The sequence below is a fragment of the Apostichopus japonicus genome, chromosome 6 (assembly GCF_037975245.1).
Source record: "Apostichopus japonicus isolate 1M-3 chromosome 6, ASM3797524v1, whole genome shotgun sequence".
Lineage (NCBI taxonomy): Eukaryota > Metazoa > Echinodermata > Holothuroidea > Aspidochirotida > Stichopodidae > Apostichopus > Apostichopus japonicus.
The window spans coordinates 17,816,859-17,842,220 of record NC_092566.1 but is presented as its reverse complement, the minus strand read 5'-3'; the positions used below and the strand labels follow the sequence as shown (position 1 = coordinate 17,842,220).

The 25,362-nt window shown below is 38.7% G+C and overlaps 1 protein-coding gene across 2 annotated transcripts in view; it reads right to left on the bottom strand.

The window, feature by feature from the left end:
- Positions 1-25,362, bottom strand: part of LOC139969181 (uncharacterized) — a 114,371-nt gene that overhangs the window by 39,554 nt on the left and 49,455 nt on the right. For both annotated transcript variants that reach the window (XM_071974032.1, XM_071974031.1), the window contains exons 23-38: positions 24,002-24,109; positions 22,991-23,242; positions 21,292-21,399; positions 20,092-20,349; positions 18,006-18,113; positions 16,198-16,428; positions 15,149-15,256; positions 13,552-13,803; positions 12,995-13,105; positions 12,482-12,733; positions 7,875-7,982; positions 6,501-6,746; positions 4,111-4,218; positions 2,842-3,090; positions 2,002-2,106; positions 1,334-1,579 (exon numbers count right to left, since the gene is read on the bottom strand). In XM_071974032.1, coding sequence (XP_071830133.1) covers positions 1,334-1,579; positions 2,002-2,106; positions 2,842-3,090; positions 4,111-4,218; positions 6,501-6,746; positions 7,875-7,982; positions 12,482-12,733; positions 12,995-13,105; positions 13,552-13,803; positions 15,149-15,256; positions 16,198-16,428; positions 18,006-18,113; positions 20,092-20,349; positions 21,292-21,399; positions 22,991-23,242; positions 24,002-24,109 — 2,850 coding nt within the window. The remainder of the gene's footprint in view (positions 1-1,333; positions 1,580-2,001; positions 2,107-2,841; positions 3,091-4,110; positions 4,219-6,500; positions 6,747-7,874; positions 7,983-12,481; positions 12,734-12,994; positions 13,106-13,551; positions 13,804-15,148; positions 15,257-16,197; positions 16,429-18,005; positions 18,114-20,091; positions 20,350-21,291; positions 21,400-22,990; positions 23,243-24,001; positions 24,110-25,362) is intronic.

Below are 25,362 nucleotides of genomic sequence, written 5' to 3'. Positions count from 1 at the left end.
ATATTCATATTATGGGCGAGGTTTATGGGTTCTAACGGAAAAAACGGTGGAGTCAGTGAGGTTGAGAAAATCAAAGAAAAGGATGCAAAATGCTGCTTTAACTTCTAATCATTAATTATTCTTTCATGGTTCCCTGTATTCTTGGCTAGTGTGCCTGCTTAGTACTAAAGCAGAGTACCGTAGACAAGATAAATGGCCAAAAATTTGTTACACTGAGTATATCATTTGCAGCTTTCGCCACTAGCTGTTACATTCGGTTAATGTAGAATATGATGAAAGAAGTACAATGGACATTTATGTAGTTTATTCTTTCTCTTGCTTGTGACTACCCCGGTAGCACTCTGCTTAATCCACTCCTGTTGTTGCATGTGTAACAACGTAGGACATAACGACAGTGTCTATATGCTTGTACAGTAACATCACTACAGCCAACACTCCTGTCGTTGCATGCGTAACAACGTATGACATAACGAGAGTGTGTATATGCTTGTACAGTAACATCACTACAGCCAACACTCCTGTTGTTGCATGCGTAACAACGTACGACATAACGACAGCGTATATGCTTGTACAGTAACATCACTACAGCCAACACTCCTGTTGTTGCATGCGTAACAACGTACGACATAACGACAGTGTGTATATGCTTGTACAGTAACATCACTACAGCCAACACTCCTGTTGTTGCATGCGTAACAACGTACGACATAACGACAGCGTATATGCTTGTACAGTAATATCACTACAGCCAACACTCCTGTTGTTGCATGCGTAACAACGTACGACATAACGACAGCGTATATGCTTGTACAGTAACATCACTACAGCCAACACTCCTGTTGTTGCATGCGTAACAACGTACGACATAACGACAGCGTGTATATGCTTGTACAGTAACATCACTACAGCCAACACTCCTGTTGTTGCATGCGTAACAACGTACGACATAACGACAGTGTATATATGCTTGTACAGTAACATCACTACAGCCAACACTCCTGTTGTTGCATGTGTAACAACATACGATATAATGACAGTGTATATATGCTTGTACAGTAACATCACTACAGCCACCACCGGTGAGCACTACGAAACAAAACAGACTGCACATGTCCAAGTAAAGCAGAGAGTTACCATGGCGATTGGTGTTTGTTTCCAACAGTTGCTTTCTTTACAGTACAAACCAGCATTTTGTTTCATCGTATTGAACTTTTGCCTAATGTTTTCTCATTGTGTGTGGAATATTTTATATAGGAATTGGACAAGAATTGTAAAAACTATAGTTACACAATTTAAAAAAACAAAAAACTTCCAAACTGTAACTAATACATACCGGAATCATCATCAATGATTCGGCATTGTGCTGAGCCTGTCGCTTCAAATGCAGTTGTAGCTGAAAATCCTGGTTCAAAGCTAAAGTCACAAATCTCAACATCGAAAGTTTCAACATCTTCGGTAATGTCATCATCAACTATCTCCAGCTCGACGGAGAAAGTGGTAGTTCCCGTTGGGAACGGGAACGGATCAGTACTAACGTAATCAACTCCATCCTCGGCTGTACCATCAGTGAAACAGAGATCTGTAAATAAGAGTGTTTTATTTTTATTTGCTGTGCGAGGGGTCATAAAATTATCTGTTTAGTTTTTGGAGGATGGCATTTTAGAAAACGCATTAACATCTTAAATACACGACTGTCTTGAGAGCTCAAATTTTCTCTGATTAATTAACCTCAGCAACAATCTCGAAGAAGGAAGGTCCCTATTTGCCAGACATAAAATTGAGAGTTTCCCAACAGATATAACCACCGTTGGAAACATGTAAGCCCCAGAGCAGTTTTGTACGGTATATTAGGGAATGATTGTAATATTGCACAACACTTATTGCATTGAGTGGTTCCTTTTCCGATATAATTTCCTCATCGTGGTATAATTGTGTTTGGTGTTTAACTCACTAGTTATCCCGTTGATATCATGAGTGGACTAGAGAAAATTGTATACTTACTGAGGGAGACACCCTCATCATCTACTTGGTTATCGCATACAATCGTTACTGTACCCGATTGACTCTCATCGACATCATGCAATGCTGGATCTAAAGAACAAGTTGCTACACAAAGAAAAGAAAAAAAACAACCAGAAGTATCATCTATTGTTGGCCAAGGAAATACTTTTCACACTTTTATGTTGCACTCTCAGTTTGGGAGGACTTAAATCCATTTTCCTTAAGACATTCTACAATTCAGTGTAACTAGGAAAGGGTATTGGTAATAAGCTATTCCGCTGCATGGACCCACCCCCCCCATGACCCCATAGAAATAGAACACAATGCTTTTCTAAACCTCATTATGAAAAAGAGGTGGAATAACGTTGTTTATGTAAAGCTGTTGTGACTTTGGTAGGTCTTAGAAAGCGGGGGAATAAATATTAGAGACTCTTGAATTTCTTAGGAAGAAGTATTTCCTATACTACGGATCCCATAACCTCACTGAATGACCAGGCACTGGTTGCCTTACTCAGTCCATATAAACTATTGGGGGGTTGCAATGGGTGGTTGGGGGGGGGTTTCATTCAGTTTTTTTGTTACTGATTTATATTAAAGACAGGGATAAGCCTGGGGTAAAAAAAAATCACAGAATTTTGCAAAAATTGCGGTATAGGCTCCAGTTTGTGTATGCTACAGTGTGTTAGGATAATAGTTTTTGTCCCCGAGGTAAAAAAGAATTTACAGATGTTCCGCGAATTCGCGGAAAAAGCTCATGCCTGTAAAGAGAAGTGCAGAGCTGCTCTCTCAGGATACCATAATAATGTATCCATCAAGAAAGTGTCGTGCATTTTGACTTACTTGTATCGTCGTCCTTGATGGTAACTATTTGTGTGCCCACGAACTGAACGGCTGCGGTATCGTCAAATCCATCTGGAAAATTAACCATACTGACACCGACGGTGAAAGACTGGTGATTCTCCACGTTGCTGTCGTCAGCTATACCTACTTCGAAGGATAGATCGTTGGTATTGATATCAAAGCTGAAAGTGCCGTCGTTTGTCGTGTAATCACTCGTTTCCACGGCGGTGCCATCCGACAGGTCCACATCTGAAACAAAATGAAAATGTTTATAGTTATTTAGGTTTTTTTTTTTTTTACATTATTTTACTAAAATATATATGACCACAATAAACATGTAGATGAATGCCGTTCAAAAAGAAAGTTCGCAGCAAACGGCGTAATTTCATGTTAGCTAATTATTTTTGTTTTTCCTTTTTTGGCATGTTTTTTCGTATTCTAGCTAATAATATTAACGCATGATCAAACTCTAACAATTTTTAATGTACCAAAAATTTCAACTTTCAAAACGAAATAATAATCTTGGTATGTACAGTATACTTACAACAAACAGAATGTTAACTGATTTTATTATCTACGGTACCGAGTTCAAAAATCTGTCTTTCTTACCCACAACAATCATCCTATAAGCTATAGAGTCCTAGAGATCTTTTTTCTTTTCTTTTTTGAGAAACAAACAAAGTTTTTGAGCAAATTTCAACATTTCCAATTTTTTTTCATTTCATTATTGGTGTGCATTTTTTGAACTGAAATTTCACCAGTCTAATAGAGTAATGAACTGCACTGCATAGGGTAGTCCATATGCAATGATAAACTACACCAAAATTTAAATCTAATACAAAAAATATGAAAAAAAGCAGCTTTTTAGATTCAGGTGAATTGTACTAGTATTCACTTCATAAACTCAAATTTGAGATAAATGTTGTATTATTGGGAATAAAACATAAGGGCAAAGAAATTTAAAATTAAAAAAAAAAAACAATGTCCTTCTTATTAACTATCGGGCATTCTAGTACAAACAGGGGGACGTTACGAGTTCCTCGACAGAGAAGAGATATTTTAAACTACTCTGTTATTTATAAACACATTGTTAAAGCATGCCGACGTTCGACCATGCCCAGAATATATTTCAGGTCCCCCACTGTCCTATGGTAATAGTGAAGTGCATTAAAGCCTTAAAATTTTAATACTCTCCTATGACAACAGTCAGAATAATATTCTTATGTTTCTACGATTTAGTACATTGAGAAAGGAAACGAATCAACCGACCAAATGTTATTCCGGGGCAGTCAACTTGCAGATCACAGGTAACCGAAGCGATGAAGGGTGAGGTGCCTTCGGTCACACAGTCTTCCGTTGGGTCGAACCGGCAGGTCGCTTTAAAGGGAATCAGATCGAACAGAACGATTGCAGTCAAATATTGCAAAACCTTTAACGCAGAATTCAAAGTTAATCGATATATATGGTGCGAAGAGAAAAATATTCAAAATGACTTCCAACCCACATTGACCTGTATGATGACATTTCTCAGAACAGAATGAATCAATTTTTAACGTAGAGAAAAGGAATCTAAGAAAGGTTTTTTTTTGTCTGTCACAGTAAAAGGAAAACAAATCATAGACGATGAGTAGACTGTTTTATTTTTAAAACAGCTCACAAATTTATGACGCTGTGGTCGATATACTCCCAGCAACTGCAACCTGTCGATTTCTTGAAGAGAATGAAGATCATATTTACAAAATGCTGATAATATTGAACCCAAAGTTCCAAACGTTACCAATTTGAATGTCAACGAGTGATGATAATATCCACTGGTCCCTGCCAACTCCCCCACCCCAGTCACCCGCCCCCCCAGTTTATATCATCGATAATTAATGAACCAGTCCACATTACCCCATGGGTTTTACACATTGTGTATGGCCTCTTGCACAAATATTATTTTTATATATTTTTTGGGAAAGGGGTGTGAGGGGAAGGAGGATGGCAATCAAAACATACATTAGAATCTGTATGAATGCGAAGTTAGAGCTCTTTTCGTAGTTACTTTGGTATTAACACCTGCCCGAGAAATCGGATTATTATAGTTTTCAAATTTTGCACAGCACCTTTGTAGGCTATGCTCCCTGCATAAATTGCATCCTTATGAATTTTGTATAGTAGCAATTATAAGTCCTTCAAACTAATTCACTGCAATCATAAAGTATGTGTAGGTATTTCAAAATTATTATGACTAGAAACATAGTTATGGTAGGACACCTTCACAAGAACATTCTCATTGATATTGATTTTGCAACAAAAAACTTAAGATATGAAGGTGACGCAGTAGGAATAAACAGGTCACCAACTTTTCTTGCTGCAACTTTCTGTACTTGTTTATTTAAATCTTTTCATCATTCCGATGATTTCGGACGTACGTTTAATCCATTCTCTCCTTCTGTCCTATTTAAAGCAGTGATGAGTCTTAGAAAATATTGAAGCTTTGAAATCCTGTAGACAAACTCATTAGACACAGCTGGTAACTCCTAGTTATCTGATTAGTTAAATCCTCCCTCGATAACAAATTTGCTATTCCTAGTTATCTGATTAGTTAAACCCTCCCTCGGTAACAAATTTGCTACTCCTAGTTATCTGACTAGTTAAATCCTTCCTCGGTAACAAATTTGCAGCTCCTAGTTATCTTATTAGTTAAATCCTCCTTCGGTAACAAATGTGCTACTCCTAGTTATCTGATTATTTAAATCCTCCCTCCATAACAAATGTGCTATTCCTAGTTATTTGATGAGTCAAATCCTCCCTTGGTAATAAATTTGCTATTCCTAGTTATCTGATTAGTTAAATCCTCCCTCGGTAACAAATGTGCTACTCCTAGTTATCTGATTATTTAAATCCTCCCTCCATAACAAATGTGCTACTCCTAGTTATCTGATTAGTTAAACCCTCCCTCGGTAACAAATGTGCTACTCCTAGTTATCTGATTAGTTAAACCCTCCCTCGGTAACAAATTTGCTACTCCTAGTTACCTGATCAGTTAAATCCACCCTCGGTAACAAATTTGCTACTCCTAGTTATCTGATTAGTTAAACCCTCCCTCGGTAACAAATTTGCTACTCCTAGTTATCTGATCAGTTAAACCCTCCCCCGGTAACAAATTTGCTACTCCTAGTTATCTGATGAGTTAAATCCTCCCTCGGTATCAAATGTGCTACTCCTAGTTATCTGATCAGTTAAACCCTCCCTCGGTAACAAATTTGCTACTCCTAGTTATCTGATCAGTTAAACCCTCCCTCGGTAACAAATTTGCTACTCCTAGTTATCTGATCAGTTAAATCCTCCCTCGGTAACAAATTTGCTACTCCTAGTTATCTGATTAGTTAAACCCTCCCTCGATAACAAATTTGCTACTCCTAGTTATCTGATCAGTTAAACCCTCCCTCGGTAACAAATTTGCTACTCCTAGTTATCTGATCAGTTAAACCCTTCCTCGGTAACAAATGTGCTACTCCTAGTTATCTGATTAATTAAACCCTCCCTCGGTAACAAATGTGCTACTCCTAGTTATCTGATTAGTTAAACCCTCCCTCGGTAACAAATGTGCTACTCCTAGTTATCTGATTAGTTAAACCCTCCCTCGGTAACAAATTTGCTAAGACAAAAATTACCTGTGTCGTCATCTAGAATCGTCACCACTTGCGAACCCATAAAGGATATACAGTTCTCGTCCACACCCTCAGGAAGGATGACATTCGAGAGGCTTATCGTAAAGGAATGATCTTTCTCAACAATTTCATCAGGTACGATGCTAATGGAGAATGACAGTGAGGTGGTTGAGGACGGGAAACCAATCGTAGTCACGATCGAGTCGAAATCCTCCGGTTGTGTGGCGGTTCCCTCCGTGTAGTCAAACTCTGCAGAGGTGGAAATTCCAAATTGTTTGTATAATCGGTGTCGGTAGCTGAACTACCTGACATTACTGTAACCAGTGACGTCTTTCGCCAGCCGAGTGCAATGATAATTATTTTATGATTTATTAAATTACTTTGTGTTATTTGCATAGACTGCAACCGCCGCATATGGGGCTTGAAGGATGAACTGCCCATTCACTGTACGTCTTCCCGTCCATAAACCTTGAAAAAGGTTAAAGGAAAACATACTTTTGTTGAATAAATTACCATTATTTTAATAAACTAGGACTGTCACTGTCACACTCTTCCTTGGTGTTGGTGTCGGTGGGGTCTGTTGGTTGGGGGAGGGGCAAAATAATTTACAGACAAATTTGTTCATCCCTGTCAGGCAATTCCCATGGAAGGCCCGTTTCTTGTAGCACAACCTTCCTACATTGAGAACCACAGTGACCTATCTTACTGTTTCCAACTTTTGAGAACTTTATAACCTTTAGCAGCTTCAGTAGAGCTCCTTAGACACAACAAAATTCTCAGCATTGGGAAAACGTAAGACTGTAATGGCCTCAAATATTAAACACTTTTTTAATGCATTACAAACTGACCGAGGACAAAACGGTCTTCAATGTCATCAACGGGGAGGGGGGAGGGGGGGTGGTGTTTGTTGTTTGGTTGAGGGAGTTACAATTTAATAAACGATGGATTAACATGAACATGGAATAACATTTAGGAGGCCTAGTTGTGGCAGTAATGAGCCAACATCATTTTCAATTGAGCCTTAAAGGAGCCTTCCACAGATTTATTATATTTTACTTAAAGTTCAATATCTTGTTACCCAGAATAGCTATAGAAACATAACCCAGCACTCAATTTTTCTTTGTTCTTGGACTGACTGCAATTTGACACAACAAATTCTACCTTACCTAGGTCAACCTTTGAAGGAAATATTAACTTTAATGCATTTTGGGAAGTTTTCTCCCTTATTTAAACTTAAAACTAAACCCTCATTACACCATATTAAGATTTTTTTAATTATTTTTTTTACTTCTTATGCATTTGAGAAAGTCAGGTGAAGGATTGAAGGGGCACAGGGGATTGCGGGGGGGTTAGTAATTTTTATTTCCTATTCCTTACCAAAGCTGACACCATCCTTTGCGTGAACCCCGTTACACTCCACTTCGACGGAAAGAAATCCATCAAATTCATCCACGGTGACTTCAGAGGTAGCAAATGAACATGTAACTATCAACAGAAATAACAAAACAATTCTAAGAAGCTGATAAAATCAAAAGATATTACTTAAAAAAAAAAACTGAAATGAATTATGTCACACGGAATATGAACAGAGTCTTTCCTTACGACATTACACCGCAGGAAATTTTCAGTACGTCCAACGTGGTCCAGAACGGAATCACCTTTAACTGTTTCACATTCGACCAGCGATGCCTTCCTCTTTCAAAGTCAATTGAATTTATAGTTAAAGCTTCATCTGTTAGTTCACAAAGATTTCGTTTGGTTCGGACTCGTGGATGTTTCTCCCAAAATCTAAAACTTTAATCTCACCATTAATTGGTCTCTGTGTGTATATAGTGTAGACTCAGCCAGCATCTGAACACCTACTCCAACACCTACTCCAACACCTACTCCAACACCTACTCCAACAACTACTCCAACACCTACTCCAACACCTACTCCAACACCTACTCCAACAACTATTCCAAAACCTACTCCAACACCTACAGTACCGCCCACATTAAATCGGCCGTGGCATCGTGTATCGTGACAAAATATGAGGAGACTCGAGGAGTCTATCGTGATATCGTTTCCATTACGCCTATAGCAAGTACCTAACGTGATATCGTGCGTCGCATCGTGGTCGTAATATCGTGATAGTGTGTGCATCATTTCACTGGCACTGTATACTATCGTAATGTTATCGTTATAGCGTGAATCACGTTGCAGAACAATCGATCGTTTCATCGTGATTTGAAAGAATTGGGGTAGGCTTCTTCCGGCAGTAGATGAAATCATCAATTCAACGCAATGTGCAATAGATTTATTGCAAATTGTGATCAAAAAGTTCGGTGTGTCACCAAAATTAAGTGTCAATCGACATACAAGTTTCATAATCGCAAAACTAGTACGATAGGCCTAATGAACACACTGTAGGCCTACTCATCCAAACTCCTCCATACAAACCCCTTCTTTAAAAAAAAATAGCGGTCGCAAAATATTTTCAGTTCGAACAAAACATTCGTTCTGAACTTCTTGTATGCAAGAATATCAGCCTAGGCTTTAATTGTACTAGCAAATCGTCCCAAATGTTACGATAGGGTTAATATGCATTGTAACGCTGAATATAGGCCTACAGTAGCTTTTTCACCGTCCGAGATGCATAGGGTGGCATACTTTAGTATGTTTGAACATTGTTTTCACGATCGAATTTTGCAATTTTGAATGATGCAAATTTTTCGAGAAAATTGTTTGCTTGAAGAATGTTTTTCCGCACCATATGATATGCTCAAATAAGCAGTTTCTTTTGCATAGCATCAGTAATCGATATGATCCTGATGGCAACCCGTATTGACGCGCACATTAAAAATTATACAAAATTGGTCATAACTTCTGTTAGAAGCTTTTTTTTATTTAAATGTCATAAAGTCATTTAATTGCTTTTGGCCGGACAGTTTTGTATGGTAGCAACCTTACTTTCTGAAAATACTAGACGGTCAAGTTGATCACGAACCTCGTAGAATTTTCAAACCAGTCCAGACATGTTTGGTTTCACCAAATCCTTCATACCATGCAACAAAAGTATATTTTTTGAATATTTATGTGGTAATACTTGAATTTTTCATTTCGTTCAAACATGTGTTTAAGCATCATGTAACGTAGTTAAATACACATTCGCCCAAAATGCAATGATTAGGGGTAGTCCCAGTATATTTTATGGGTCCCGGCGTGTCTACGTTCCGACAATTGTTTTTGACTCTGAAGTTCTTTTGACCAATATTTTTGACCAATATGTTTTCGGAGTTCGGACCAATTTTTTTTAAGACCCATAATTTTTTGGACCAAAATATTTTGATGACACAAATTGTTTTTACTCTAAAATTTTTTATGACCAATTTTTTTTTGGACAAGCACTATTTAGGTCATAAAAAACTTTTATTTTTTGTTTCGTAAATAAAAATTGGCGCGTCCGAAAAAAATTAGTCCCCCCAAACAAATCAGGTCAGAAAAATTGTGGGTCCAAAAAGTTGATTCCACAAAAAAAAATTGGGTCCAAATAAAATTGAGTCCCCCCCCCAAAAAAAATAGGCCGGAAAAAATTTGGGTCCAAAAAGAATGAGTCCCCCCAAAAAAATCGGGTCCAAAAAAATTGAGTCCCCCCCTTAATAAATAGTAAGTGAGACAAAATTTGGGTCTAACAAAATTGATTCCACAAAGAAAATTTGGGTCCAAAAAAATTGCGTCCCCCCCAAAAAAAAATAACTTAAGCCAGACAAAATTTGGGTAAAAAAAAATGAGTCCCCAAATAAAATTGGGTCCGAAAAAATTGAATCCCCCAAAAAATTAGTCAGACAGAATTTGGGTCTAACAAAAAAATTGGGTTCAAAAAATTGTCGGAACTTAAAGAGACGTCGGAACATAGAGACGTCGGAACATAGGGTATGTCACCCTTCTTAATACATTGAGAAATTACTAGTCAAAAATATTTTGTGAAGCAAAACCGTACGATATATTTCACAAATATTGATGCTTAGATAAGTGCTTCCTCACAATCAACGAGCCGCCCCGAAATTCACTCGGCTTACGTAAAACTTCTATATATATATAACACGTGGAAAAACACAAGTTTTTACACACATAATTCCCACTGACATTGTTTACGGAACATAAGTAGGTCAACGACATTCGAACTTGGCAACTTGCCCAAGTTCATTGCACCGTGGGAACGACACAACAAATTGTACATGATTGTACATTTTCCCGCCATCTGGACGCCCGAGTGTAACTTTTGATGTAATATGCAAATTATTAATGGTACTGTGTGGTTAAAACTTAACCTATTGTGACACATACAAATTTTGGGAAGTTGTTGTAGATGTTACTTTTGTATCAAATGTAAAGTACTGTATGGTACTATAATTAATAAAAGACGCTTTTCCTCAGGTGGTAGGGAAAAGGGGTATTTCGGTGAACTCGATCTCCTTGTATAGTATTTGGATACTTAAAATGACCATGTACTATACATGCAGTTTCAATTCTATTTAGTAAGCTGTTCTTCGCATTTTTATCCTTTGTGGATCTTTATTGGAATAAATACGAAATGTATTTTTTGACGCCAGTATTTAAAGGTAAGCATTTTTGAAATTGTTGACTGAGCTTCAAAATCCATTTTCTAAAAAGTCGGTTTTAATGAAGGTTTTATCAAATATAGCTAGGGTAGGAAAATATTAATTAACCACATTAAAGAAAGTTTTTCTATTATCCAAATAAAATACATGTTTCTCGTACTGAGATCTGAAAAAAAAAACAGGCTGACGTTTTTCTTCTTTTCATGCGCTAATACTAGTTTGGAATATGTGGCAACCTTAACAAAATAATTTTTAAGGTTAGTTAGATTTCTTGAATCCGAATAGAGACTCGGTAATCAGGAAAACCAACAAACCAACAATAAATTATATAAAAACTTAACACAAGAAAGGCTTAGTAGTACTTTATTATTCTTCAAAATGTTGCCAACTATTCAAAGTAACGTGGAACATAAAATCTACAACTAACACTACTAGTAACAGAAAAGTCGCTATCCGTACGTAACGTTACTGTTGTTAAATAAAAAGTTAAACGTGTAAAGTTGTGAACTGACATCAAAAAGTTTTCAAGGCGGAACTCCTGTAAAGATCGATTTTCGCACAGTTGAGTAGGAACTTCATGATACACGATATTACGACATAACGAAATATCGTGAATAATAAAAACCCAAAGCCCAAACGAAGTTACGAATTGTGATGCGCTCAGCTTGAAATCACGATCTCACGATATAACGTGTTAGCGTGAATGTAGCAGTCATGTTTGCTATCGTGAAGGCTTGGTATCACGATATAGCGTGTGATCGTGGTATATTGTTATATCGTGGTAGCGTGTACAAAAAATTTACAGTAGTCAGGTTTCACGATAGAAAACGATAGAAAAAGATAAGGGCATCACGATACACGATGCCACGGCCGATTTAATGTGAACGGTACTGTACTCCAACACCTACTCCAACACCTACTCCAACAACTACTCCAACACTGAGTCAGGCTTCTGACCGAGTCAGAAACGACCGGATATACCAACCCCCCCCACCCCCCAAATCTATCATCACCACTTCACTGCAGCATCGTTTCTAAACTTAAAGCAACATTATTCTGGTTCAAACCAGTCAGTCTGCTTAAGAAAGAGTTAGAAGGTCTACAGTCTTGTACCGACCAATCGGAGGCCTTTTCGCATAATCTTACACAACTAGTGGTGCAGGTATTAAACTTGTGGCATATCACACATCTCGTGTGCTGCAGCAAACAGGTTACAGCTGTGCACCACATCTACGCATCATCCATGGCTGCAACGCAACCGTCCGACCAGGACGGGAACCTGCCATGCTTTTACATCGCAAAACTCCATTTTGCCTCGAGCGTTTCAACTCTGACCTCCGTTGGCCCAAAGCTGCAACTTAATACAGATCAAATAATTACCGGAATCGTCATTTTTGATGGTGACAGTCGTTGTCTGGTGGCCTAGCTCTACCGCATCCAACCGGGTAAATCCAGCGGTGTCTGCGACACTCACTAACAAGATCTCAAAGCTTTCCGATGACTCAATTTCTGAATCGTCTACAATTGAAACTTGAAATTCTGTGGTCGTTGATCCCACAAGTAAATTGACTTGTTGCGGAGCATCGATATAATCACCTGGATTGAAGGCATCTGCATCCCTGTAAACGAGATCTGAAAAAAAAGATAAAAAAAGCAAGTTAAAAGCCAATCAATTATCTTCTTGATGCAAGCCAGCCTCCAAATTGTGCCTTCAACCTTGTGTGCTTCTCTCCCCACCCCACACCCCCAACCATTCCCTCCCCACCTCTCCCACCTCAACTTCATTCTATACACAGAACAACCCCGCTGCGTCGAATATTTCGGTAAATACATTTCCAAGTCTGAGAGTAATTCATTGAAAGGCAATTAGTTTGAATTTTCTTATTCTTTTACCGACATCCACTCCGCCGTCTTGAATTACTTTGTCACACGACACTGTTATCGTTGCATGGTCATTCACTCCTTCCTCAACGCAGACTGGTGTTTGATCTAGACTACAGATCGCTGGGAAGATTTAAATGAAGAAAAAGAAAATAATTTGCATTTCTTTTTTTTTCAAATAATTATTGTTAAGTTATTTATTTCTGTAATTCATATTTATGCAATATTTTTAGACTGTAATATTTTTAAGCTTTAATTTTTTTTTTTTTTCCAAGTTGTATTATTTTATGCGTTTCTGTGAAGCTGCTTTGAGATCATTCTTTTGATGTAAAGCGCTATATAACAATAAATTTTTATTATTATTATTATTTACTAAATTTTATGACATTCTTACGAAATGAATGGATACAGACTAATCAGGAAGTGCAAGAATGTTTAAAACATGTCTTAACGACCAATTACGATCGATCGACGTTTCAAAAAGCCAACATGATATGAATATCCATATTAAACGTCGAAATAGCATCGACGGGGAAAGTAAAGGCAACGTTAGGCGCCTGTCAATTTACCTGTGTCGTCATCACTGATGGTGACTGTCGCTGTAGATGGGGTAATTTCCGCCCCGACGGTCCTTGTAAATCCTCCGGGTAGATCGATACCATCTAATGTGACGCAAAAGCTCTCGATATCCTCCACGATTTCGTCGTTGACAATACCCACATTGAATGCGACGGTGGTGGTAGCCGTCGGGACAGGTACCGTAATGACGGTGGTGCCAAAATCGGATGGTGTCCCCGCCGATTTCGGGCTGTAACCGATATCTGTATGAGAGGAGGATATTTAACATTCCTCAGACGGACGTCCGTTCTTTATAAATGTGACGGAGATCGCACGGTACCATTGATCGTTCGGGATCTTTCCTAAACACATGCATCCCTCCATCGATGCGCAACGGAAAGTCTAACCGACAGTGAAACCCATGACAAACTGAATGAAGCATCTTACATGAAACACAGAACCAAAACTAAATTCTCTCCTTCCCCAATTTCCAAAACATACCTTTCTTTTCCCCCTCTTAAAAATTTATTTCATGAAAAATGCTGATTCTGTTAGGGTTACAGTTAGGGGGGCTCTAGATTAGGTTAAAATGAGGTGTACACGCAAGATTGTGCTAATAGCTAATTCTACTTTTTTGTCGGCTTCAACCCGGGCAGGTGGGGGGGGGGTGATGTGTTTGTATGTCCCCACACCCCCAAACCCCAGGATCTGTGATTGTCTGCATTACTTAAATGAATCTTAAGTTAACCTTCATCAGGTTCCGGGAGATGACCACAATATGCACAAATGGAGCAATATATGCCAAATCTGACTAAGGGTTTGAAATTCAATAACGGATTTCTTACAGTGAAAATAAAAAGTGTGAATATAAATTTGATCCAGCTCAGGGATATTAATCCAGCAACACAAGGCTATTAATGCTGAGTGAATCTATCCACGAAACTCCGAGTAGTGAAGCAATGAATTGCTAGTCTGAATATACGCTATCTGTAATGTTCAGCAAAATGGGTAGAGCAATCTGGTTGAGGTACCTGACGGCTATATTACCCAGTGTATAAATATATATATATATATATATATATATATATGTATATATATATATATATATATATATACATATATATATATATATACAGTATGTATGTATGTATATATATATATATATATATATATATATATATATGTATATATATATATATACAGTATGTATGTATATATATATATATATATATTACTGTATAACAGATATATAGTATAATAGAACCATTTGCTTTGATTTAGATCAGGAACAAATCTAATATTAAACAGCAGCATTTTGAACTTAAGGAATGTGGAACTAATGTGATGTGATCATATTTTCAATTCATATCAATTACACACAAACATGAATATAGTCATAATAATAAAAAGTATTAGTTTTTATAAAGCGTAGAACCCAACAAAAGTCGCTCAATGCCCTTCACAGGTGATGACAAAGTCCAGAGACCTAATATCTACTGAAAGTGAGTTCTCCCCCCACCCCCACCCAACCCCCCACCCCAATATGACTGAGCAGTATGCAAAACTGTCATTGATGATGAAATTGTTTTGGGGTATCTGATGGCTTACCGAGAGAGAAGCCTTCCTCCTCTACCTGCAGGTCACAGAGTACTTCTATAGGCACAGGACCAGTGTTCTCATCCGAACTTTCGTCTGTAGTTAACAGAGAACATGTCACTGGGAAGAAAAAACGGCACATACATCGGTAAAGTTAGCGGCGATAGCGAAAAACGGTGCAACTGAATGGTCCACTCCTGAATACTACCCGGGCCAATTGCAAACTAAAATAGTTTTGTGACTTGGATTGTTTTTGCACCGTCGAGATGACCGATTCAGATTGGCCAAAGGCCGTGAGTCAATGGTGGATGATGAAAGGGTAAGTGTACAAGGACGAGGTACAAGCTACAACCAAATTCCACCCGGCCGTTGATTGACAGCTCGTATTGTTCACTTTCTCCCAAAGAAGAAAAAGGTAACACCAGAAAGACACAAACGTTTACATACGGACTTTGAGAGTATACTATCAGAAGGGGACATCGTTGACAAATATCTTACTTACAATCCACCCCACTTTTTCTGAATGTGGAAGACTGTGAAGGTTTGGTAAACCTGCGTGCGGTCTGACACTGTACCTAAAACTAGGAGTGCTTGCTGCTGTGTTCTACTTTATGTATAAATGAAATTTTCAACTCTTAAGAAAGCCAATACATGCCTATCAATTGTTACGAAGTATTCCGTTGTTGTTTATGTGGTACTTCTAACTCCACCTTGTTTAACCAATCGGCATTATCTGCATATGTAACATTAGTTTTACCATTCTAATTTTCATCGCCCATATACGCCTATAACGCAGATTGTTGTGCTTCCGTAATACCTGATTCTACTGATAAAAGACTTTAAAACGTTCCTGCATGCATAGGCAAACTAAAGATATGCTAGAATGGTCACTCAAACATTTAAGCTTCCAAAATGCATAACCTCTGTGCATCCTCAAAGCCTTTCATTTTATCCTCCCCAGAAGGTTGCCTCCTCGGTACATTTGAGAGCAATGTAGCTCATTTTACGTTCGAAAAGCGATTATACGGGGGGGGGGGGGGGGTCCAGCACCATAGACACACCTGTATCATCGTCCTTAATCGTGACGGTCAGTGTAGAGGTCAGAACTAACAACCTTTCATTGTCAGCAGAGGGGGTCCGTACTATAAAACTCTGCGTGTCTTCAACAATTTCATCGTCCACCAACTCCACACTGAAAGAAAATGTCGTCTCTGCGGTTGGGAATGGGACAGTGTCTAGCGTGCCCGTATAATCGTTGACATCCAAGGCAGAGTCCTCCTCGTACAGAATGCCTATCAAAATAAATAACAGGGGGAAAAAAAAGGAGTTGAATTTGGGAACAGATAAACATAAGTTGAGGCACATCAATGGAGTACAGGATGTTGGTTTGAAAAGTGGCCTCATTTTTAAAAGACCATCGACTTCTCTCGATTGCAAAGAAGGGACTCAATCAATGTAGATAAATGTAGATGTAAATAAATAGATACATGATATAAATCAAAAATAAAACTAAATAAGAAAGGAAATCAATCAATTCAAAAAAAAATTCAAAAGGAAAACTAGAGCACCAATGGTGCAGAGCTCATACCTTTTCGAGCTCAAAAATGTAGGGCCCACAAAACTTTATGGCCCACCAAATTTCAGGCCATTTTTCAGATTCCACCAATTTTGGGCCCAAGAGGCCAAACATTTTAGGTTCAAAGACAATTTTATACCCCTAGCTCAAAACGGCGATAACCCCCCCACCCCCCCCCCCTCCGTTAACAGAATCCTGGCCACACCACTGGCTATAATTCCTATTTTCCCCCTTCAAATCCTATTTTACCCACTCTCTCAAACAATACCACTGACCTACCCTATTAAACTTTCTCCCCTCTACCTGAGCGGACATATCTTTACAAGCATGCCTTCCCAAAATTTTGGCTGTCTGCCTAAATACCTCAGGCTCAAAGACTTCTAAGAATCGGCAAGTGCTGCTGATTGGCTATAGGGCTCTCATGCTTACAGTTCAACAGGTAATAACAACTCCCAATCCTGCTTTAATTCCACTAACAGCCTCTGCAGAGCTTAACCACAAATGTAAACAAACACTGCAGAGACTGGGAGACAAATTAAAGGGGCTTTGGCAAAAAGGTGAAGGCTCAGATTATTTTAAACAATGGGGATTAATTGTAATTAATTAACTTTTGACCAAAAATTATTAGGCATCACCTTGTTCGTACACAATCCAACAATCATCAGTTCAACTTTGAATGTGATCCATCAAAATCTTGAGGAGATTGAGATATTTGAAAATATTACAAAGAATGACCCTGATGACCCCCTAAATGACATTTGACCTCAATTTCCGAACACCCCTCATAACCCTCATCCCGAGGAACGTTGTGACCAAGTTTCATTATAACTGGCCATACACTGTTTGAACGGAAGCAATTTGAAAATATAGGGCCGCGGCCCGAGCCACAAAAGACCCCTAGGTTGATCTTTGATCTCAAATTCATGAACACCGTGAAGGTAAAACTTCCATAGTATCGTGACAAACCCTCAACATTGTACCATGGTATCTGTAGGAGAAAAAGCATTTTGCCCATTTCCACAAAATGGCCCATTACGGCCCACAGGTGACCTTTGACCCAAAATTTCGGACCATCTCTGATGGCCCTATACCCAACGGTCCTTGTGTCCAAGTTTCATGGAATTCCATTAAACACTGTGCGAGTGTGCAAGCGGTTTTACCAATTGTTGACGGATAGAGTGATAGACGCTGCACTGTAACAATAGCTCACACCAGCATGCTGGTATGAGCTAAAAAGGGTGGAAAAAATGCACAATAAATTAAATTAATGACGAAATAAATAAATGTATGTACCTATAGTGAAACCTTCATCTTGCACTGGGTTTGAACACACTATGTCAATGTCAATCGTGCCATCACCTTCAGTCACACACACAGAAGTAGATGACAGGGTACACGTAGCTGTAAATGATGAGAGAAGAAGAGAGAGTAAAGAAAATAGAATAAGCCACACGGTTCATCATGTTTATAATGTCTGTCTTATATCATGTTTTACTATTACTGCTGTTGTTATTACTTTTAGGTTTTCTTAAGTTTGGTAATTTTATATTCCAGGTTTTGGTTCTTTTGTACAGTGCTCTTGAGCATGTTTTATTTCATGATAACAGCACTTTAATATATGGTATTTATATTTATATTTATATAATATTCACACATCAAACGAAAATGAGAAAGAAACATATTCCGGTCGCATGTGACATGTTTACCGGTACAAAGAGAGGATGAGTAGTCCTCGCCGTCATCTGGAAGACCTTATGAACTCCTTAATCCCATTTAATGTCGATTCAATGTAACCTACATTTTCACTGGCTAGAGAGTTTTTTTTTACTTTTTCCAAATAGTCAGTTTATAGTCAGTAATGGTCTGCGATGTTATCGTGACAAAAGTTTAACATTTCACTTATCACCTTCCTCTTTATCCATCCTCGAAATGTGACACATATTGGAATGTCTGCTCTGGATGTCAACGTCCCTCTGTAGTTTAGTATATCACTTCAAAATTGCAAATTAAGCTTTACTAGACTATACAATTTTTCCCTCTGCCGATCAAGATCGAGGGGTCTGAGTCTGACATTGTTGTGCAGAGGATTTGAAAGGTGAGGTGAGGGAGTAGGGAGGGGGGTGGGGGTGGATTCTATATACCACAGACTGATTTAGGTAGGGGCATGCACTGTAGTGGAAGGGACGGTGGGGAATCTAGAAATTTATAAAAAAAAAAGGCAATACAAGAACGTCTGGCTGTTGAGCGTAACTGCAACTTCATTCATATAAATATTCATGCTCATAAATACTCTCGAATATTTGTGTGAGGTTGAAGGAGAGAGGTTGACGACTGCCCGATGCAAACACAAACGTTTCAATCTTCTAACCCTGGAAGAGTATCGGCTTTAAAGAAGAAGTATCACGTCCTATTCACCACCCTAATGGCCTTCAAGTGAATTTTAATTTTGATCAATTTTGACATTTTGTAGACAATAAATACAGAAACATTCATGGCAACCATTTCCCCCTTTCTCCCCCCCCCACCCCATTTCCCCCTCTGACTATGTATATAACAAGACTAATCAAAAAGCAATTCTGTAAATCAGTCTTCAATTCTCTCAGAACACCTTTTGTGAGTGTACACATCTTTTAAGATAGCTTTCAAGCTGAAATTTATAGATACTCTTTCTTAACTTACAAATCTGGGCCATTCGTCTTCTGCCTCCTAATTTTTACTTAGGACTTATATGGAAGAGTAGATGGGTAACAAAATGGTCACAGCAATTGGAAATTACATTGAAAGAAACGGAATTGAAAATCCTTCAATTTGTGAAGGAAACTGCTACGATAGATTTTGTCATTACCTGCTGATCAAATCCATCGTGGTGGAGTGATCGCAGTTATGAGGGTATCCGTTGGAAACATTGTACCATTCAGTACATTATCCTGTAGATAAACGTAGCCATATCTCAATACCAAGTATTTGCCAGTCAGCTACTTTCTAGAAAACCAACCTCCTTTTCAGGTAAATTTCTAAGAGCTACCGGCAAATTCTAAACCCTAACTGTCACCGCCCGTGTTTGAGACTCACTGATTTCATCTGTTAACTACCATGTCGGCTGACATTGGAACATTCGGGTACCATTAAACATCCTAAAAATGTCACCATTGCACCTTGCTTTAATGAAGGAAACACCCCCACAGAAACAACGTAGCCCTGAGGAAAGCTTGCCTGGAGAGAGATAGGGTTGATGTAGTAGTAGTAGAGTATTTGTGAGGAGGTGGACAACCGGATGGGTTTATACTTACCTTGCTCTACCCTCTCCTTCCCCCAAAATCCAACCCATAAACCTAGTTTTAGTCAGTTAGTATTAAAGCAAAAACTACTTTGGGATCACCTGTGTCGTCATTCACGATCGTCACCGTTTGAGTAGCACTGCTGGGTATGGGAAATACAACCACTGCCCCGGATGTACGACTTGTAAAGGGATGCTGTATATTGAACAATTCTAAGATGGCTTTTTCGTCGCTTTCCACAACATCGTCTTCGACAATCACCAGGTCAAATTCCGATGAAGCAGAATTGGGTGGGATGACATGTTCTGTTACTTGGTTGTAGTCACTACCAGCCTCAGCATCACCAGTGTAACTAATCTCTAGAAACACAAAAAAAACACAAAAGGGGCAAAAATATGTAAAATAAGTTTTTAAACCCTGCCAATAAAAACAATGCTGTCGTCGGGTGTGACCCATTTCTTTATCTGGCTTAGCTCTCTGCTGAAACAAAAACTGGATACACAAACCAGCCGTTTTCGCCTACTGTACCCATAATGCCGTAGGACAAATGGATCTTAGCTTGATTTGGCAAGCATTCAGTGTCATTACCTGCTCAGCCAATGACTGCATTCAGCCCAGTTTGGCAATTAGTGTGCCGTGGCATGAAGGGACCGAGCCCGGTTTGCAAGATGTAAAGTTGTAAAGATGTAAAGTGTGGGACACACAAAAAAAAGGGTCCAATAGTATATGGCCTTCCGGCTATCTCCTATAATACCATGAAAACTCTCAGCAACTATTCAAATTTTAATATGTTACATGAGGAATGAGCTGCTACCACCTTATGTACAGAACAATGTGCTGCTATTCTGCTAATCTTTCTCTAAGGCAGACCACTATGTGCCCGCCACTACATGCCAGTTCTGCCCTCTCTCCCACAGAACAGTGACCGGGAGACTGACCAGGCCAAGTTTCGGTTTGTGCTAATGTAGTTTGTGGTCTTATTCCATCCTAATTTTTTGGGGAAATCTGCGGTAAATTATCAAAGCGGAGATTAAATCCACACGATTCAGCTGTACTGTACGTGTTAGAAAAGTTAGAACATCCGACGCATACGGTGAGAATTGAAGATTTGGGAAGGAGCATTTCGATTTGACAAAACACTTCCCCTGGGAGGCAGACAAAAGTTTCCACAACCTACTCCATCTTGTCTCCTTACTCCCACTATTAAAACTGTAGCCTGGCTGGGAGAGGTACTTAGGGATGGATAATATCTTGCAGGGGGGGGGGGGGGGAGAAGCGCATCAGCATGACAAATAACTTACCAGCAGTAAACCCTGAATCAGCAATGACACCTCCACTGTAAGCTAAAGTCACTGTAAGGGTAGTGTCGTCCTCGACCACCGAACTTGTAACACTAATACCAACAGTGGCTAGAAATCAAAAGGGTCAGAGTGATAGCAGTTATTGTTAGGCATATACTATATGATTTTGACTAACTCTCACATTACAAATTGTAGATGGCGACAAACATTTTGCGATGTTTATTTTCGATGTAAGTCATCTGGGATCGTCGTGCCGTGAATGTGTCGACAGAAGTCTGGCAATTCAGTGCACCGCCCTCTGTCCGATAATGACCTTTGCCAAGACGAATGTAGGTTGCAAGTTATAGCTCTCGCTTTTCCACAGGGTCTCATATATTACAGTATTTTGAGTTTCAATTTTTTTATCATGTTCATTGGTTAAGCGTTTTATAACATCCCTTTTTTTTTTTGTCTTTTTTTAGTCTTCTTTTTTCCCCCCATCTCTTTTATTGACTCATTTGACATTTATTCAAATAAACATGATAATTTTGTGAGTTCTCTAATATTACAATACAACTCAATCATTGCCTAACAATTTAATAGTTTCTTAACTTTAATAGTACATAACAATCATAACAATAGTTTTATAACATCCTGCATTATATACTCTGTCAAGTTTTTGACACAAGCTTTGAAATTGTTTGTCCGTGACCTGCAGTATGCCCACATCATCTCGTAGTCATCGTCTGAATCGTGGATGCACGTGTCCCCTGGACAACACTGGAGTGTCCCCTGGTCAACACTGGAGTGTCCCCTGGTCAACACTAGAGTGTCCCCTGGTCAACACTGGAGTGTCCCCTGGTCAACACTGGAGTGTCCCCTGGTCAACACTGGAGTGTCCCCTGGTCAACACTGGAGTGTCCCCTGGTCAACACTGGAGTGTCCCCTGGTCAACACTGGGAGTGTCCCCTGGTCAACACTGGAATGTCCCCTGGTCAACACTGGAGTGTCCCCTGGTCAACACTGGAGTGTTGATGCCCGCCATTCATGTCAGCGAAATGAATACTCTACCTGGATCTGACTGTTTCCGTTCTTAAAGCAGCATTTTTGCGTTTGGTCGCCGCTTTCTACTTTTTTGACATGTCCATCAAGTTTTTTGCATGTAACAATCACAAAACAGCAAGCTAAGATATATAGCCAAGTTTTTTCCCTGCCAACAACGTTAATTGGTGAGTAATTAAGGATATTTGCAGATCATCAGAAAAGTGTGTCCAATTCCACGTTTAAAATTAATCGCACGCAGTTCCCCCAAACCCACTAGTTTGAATTCAACCAATCAGAGATGCAAGTTAAGTTATGAGCCGTTGCTAAAAATAGATTCAAGACTTTGTGTTGGTACAACCAGGGAGTTGTTATGGAACTCCCTGGTACAACTGCCATATAGACTGTACACAAATCAAGCATGGTGTTGTATTACGTATTGGTCAATGACGTTCGTAGTGTTTAAATATTCATATTATGGGCGAGGTTTATTGGGATCCCAACGGAAAATATATTGGAGAAAAACAAAGTTGAAAGTTGCAAATTTTTCGACTTTTATGCCACCATTTGAAGTAAGATTTATATAGATAGGCTAGTTATGTATGTGGTTATGGCATGGTGGAGTCAGTGAGGTTGAGAAAAATCATAGAAAAGGACGCAAAATGCTGCTTTAACCTACCTGTATCGTCGTCGGTTATGCAGACGGTGGTAGATTCTTCGCCTGAGGCGATCAGTAAGCTGTTCGAGGTGAGCGGGTCAGAGACACCGGTCAGCAGGACACAGAACGATTCAAGATCCTCCACTATGTTGTCGTTGATGAGAGGAACTGTTATGGTCAGCTCGGTTGCGGGATCACTTGGGAACACTGCGCTAGAAGGACCTGGCGTATAATCACTGGCGTCCGCCGCAGTTTTATCCGAGTATGCGAATGCTAGTGAGAAGGGTGGGGGGGGGGGAAAACCAGGCAGTTGTTTAAGGCCATCTGTACTGACTCCAAATCTGCTAGACATACTGTTCTTACTGTCTGCTTGGTCAGCACCATGGTCACCATCGACATAAAGCATTTTATACATTATATTACATATATATTTATCTTGTTTAAGGTTACCAAACTGAATCTTCAATGGGTGCATCAAGGAAAGCATGTGTGATCAATTCTAGCCAACATCTATGCCCCCTATAGGAGTTTGTGCGTAAAAATATTACTACTCCGGGCCCCACAATGTTGGTGCAACCGATTCAGAGTTCCTGGCTCAGGTGCTGCAGCATAGTGGGGAGATGGGAGGAGAACTATCACCTTTTGCCCCCACCCATCTTATGCCCCACCCCCACCTCCCCTCACTTTCTTAAACAACACACATATGATACACCAATTTGTTTTTATCGGGCGGGTTTTGGGTTTGATTCTGTACGAAGAAGATCCTGCTAGGATCGAAACGTCAGGCCAACTTACTTTTACACATTCACTTACACAGGCTCTCTAGTGGATATAAGCAGTTTGCTATCAGTTTTACTTTATTTTTATTTTGTAGGAGTAATATAGCCGGTCACTTGGTTAAAGTGCATGAACTACATGTTGTAAGGTTGATGAACCAAAGGGTAACTTTATTGGAGATGAAATGACAAAAGCAATATACATTTTAAAGGTAAAAAAAAATAAATAAATAAAAAAAAATTCAATAAAGCTTACTGGCAGAAAACGAAGTTGGATCTTCAATAGGATTGGAGAAAAGTACAACAACCTCGGCTAAACCTGAAGACTCAACTGCAGTTACCTTGCTGGAAAGTGACACAGTAGCTGGTAGGAAGGAGCGTAAAAAGAAAAAGTAAAAATCTTCATAATTAATAACATATTTGTATATTATGAGCAACTACTATTGTATATCGTGAGTTATAGGTCTCCATTAAGTAAAGACGAAAAAAAGAACAAAAACAACAATAACAGAAAATAAAGAGATATTAGAATCATAATATTTCATTGCATGCCATGATCAACCAATCATATAGATTGTGATAAATAGATGAATAGATCATTTGCCATCAAGTTATAACCTCACATAGGGGCTCATAGATAATCTTTCAACATCCAAGTTGCAAACTCAGGGAGGAAGGGGAAAGGTGGAGGGGGGGAGGGGAGGGGGCATGCAACCAGTACCAATCAATATGTTGCACACAGAACCACAGTTAAAATGAAAAATGTGATGGGTTCACTCTCGATATAGATGAAGTTTGTACTAAATACCATTTCACTTATTAATTAATTTCATGGCGAACACGTACCTCTCGGATCACAAACATGACGAGGATAACCAGCTTTTGGTGGACTCATCATATCTACATAATTCTGAGGCTATAGTCTTAACACCATCCTTGTTTATAACAACCACACCCTATATTCTATTTATTATCATTTAGTATTGGGTGTTTTATATTACTATCTGTTTTAGGCTTTTACAATAATTGTCTTTATACTGTACTATAGAGTTTCTCATACTTATTTATATTTAAACATTGACTACAATTTAATCTATTTTACTATTTACTTACTTCTGAATTTGTTTTGGACTATTGCGTTTTGGATTTCTTTTATTTTTATTTCTATTTGCATTTTTTAATTTTTTTTTAATTTTATTTATTTTTCTATTATTTTTTAGTATCTTTTAGTATGGGTGTTTTTTTAAAATGTTGCTTTTACATTTTTTGCCCTATTGGTTCTATATATTTAATATTTTGTGTTTTGTTACTATTTGTTGTAGGTTTTACATTTGTAAAGCGCTTTGAGCAGCTTTGCTGATTATGCGCTATATAAATATTACTTATTATTATATATACATCTTAACAGTTAATACCTCTTTAATAGCCTGAGTGGACTGATAAGATTAGCTAAGCTTAGATTAGATTAGCTTGGGCTGTTACAAACCTATGTCGTTGATCTTAGCTCGTTGTACTAAACTCATTGACAATATATTTAATCGTTAGGTTTCTGATATTTGATTATTTTCACTTATCTACTTAAACTTCTTTCCTCTCTGAACTTGTCGCATCCTCCTT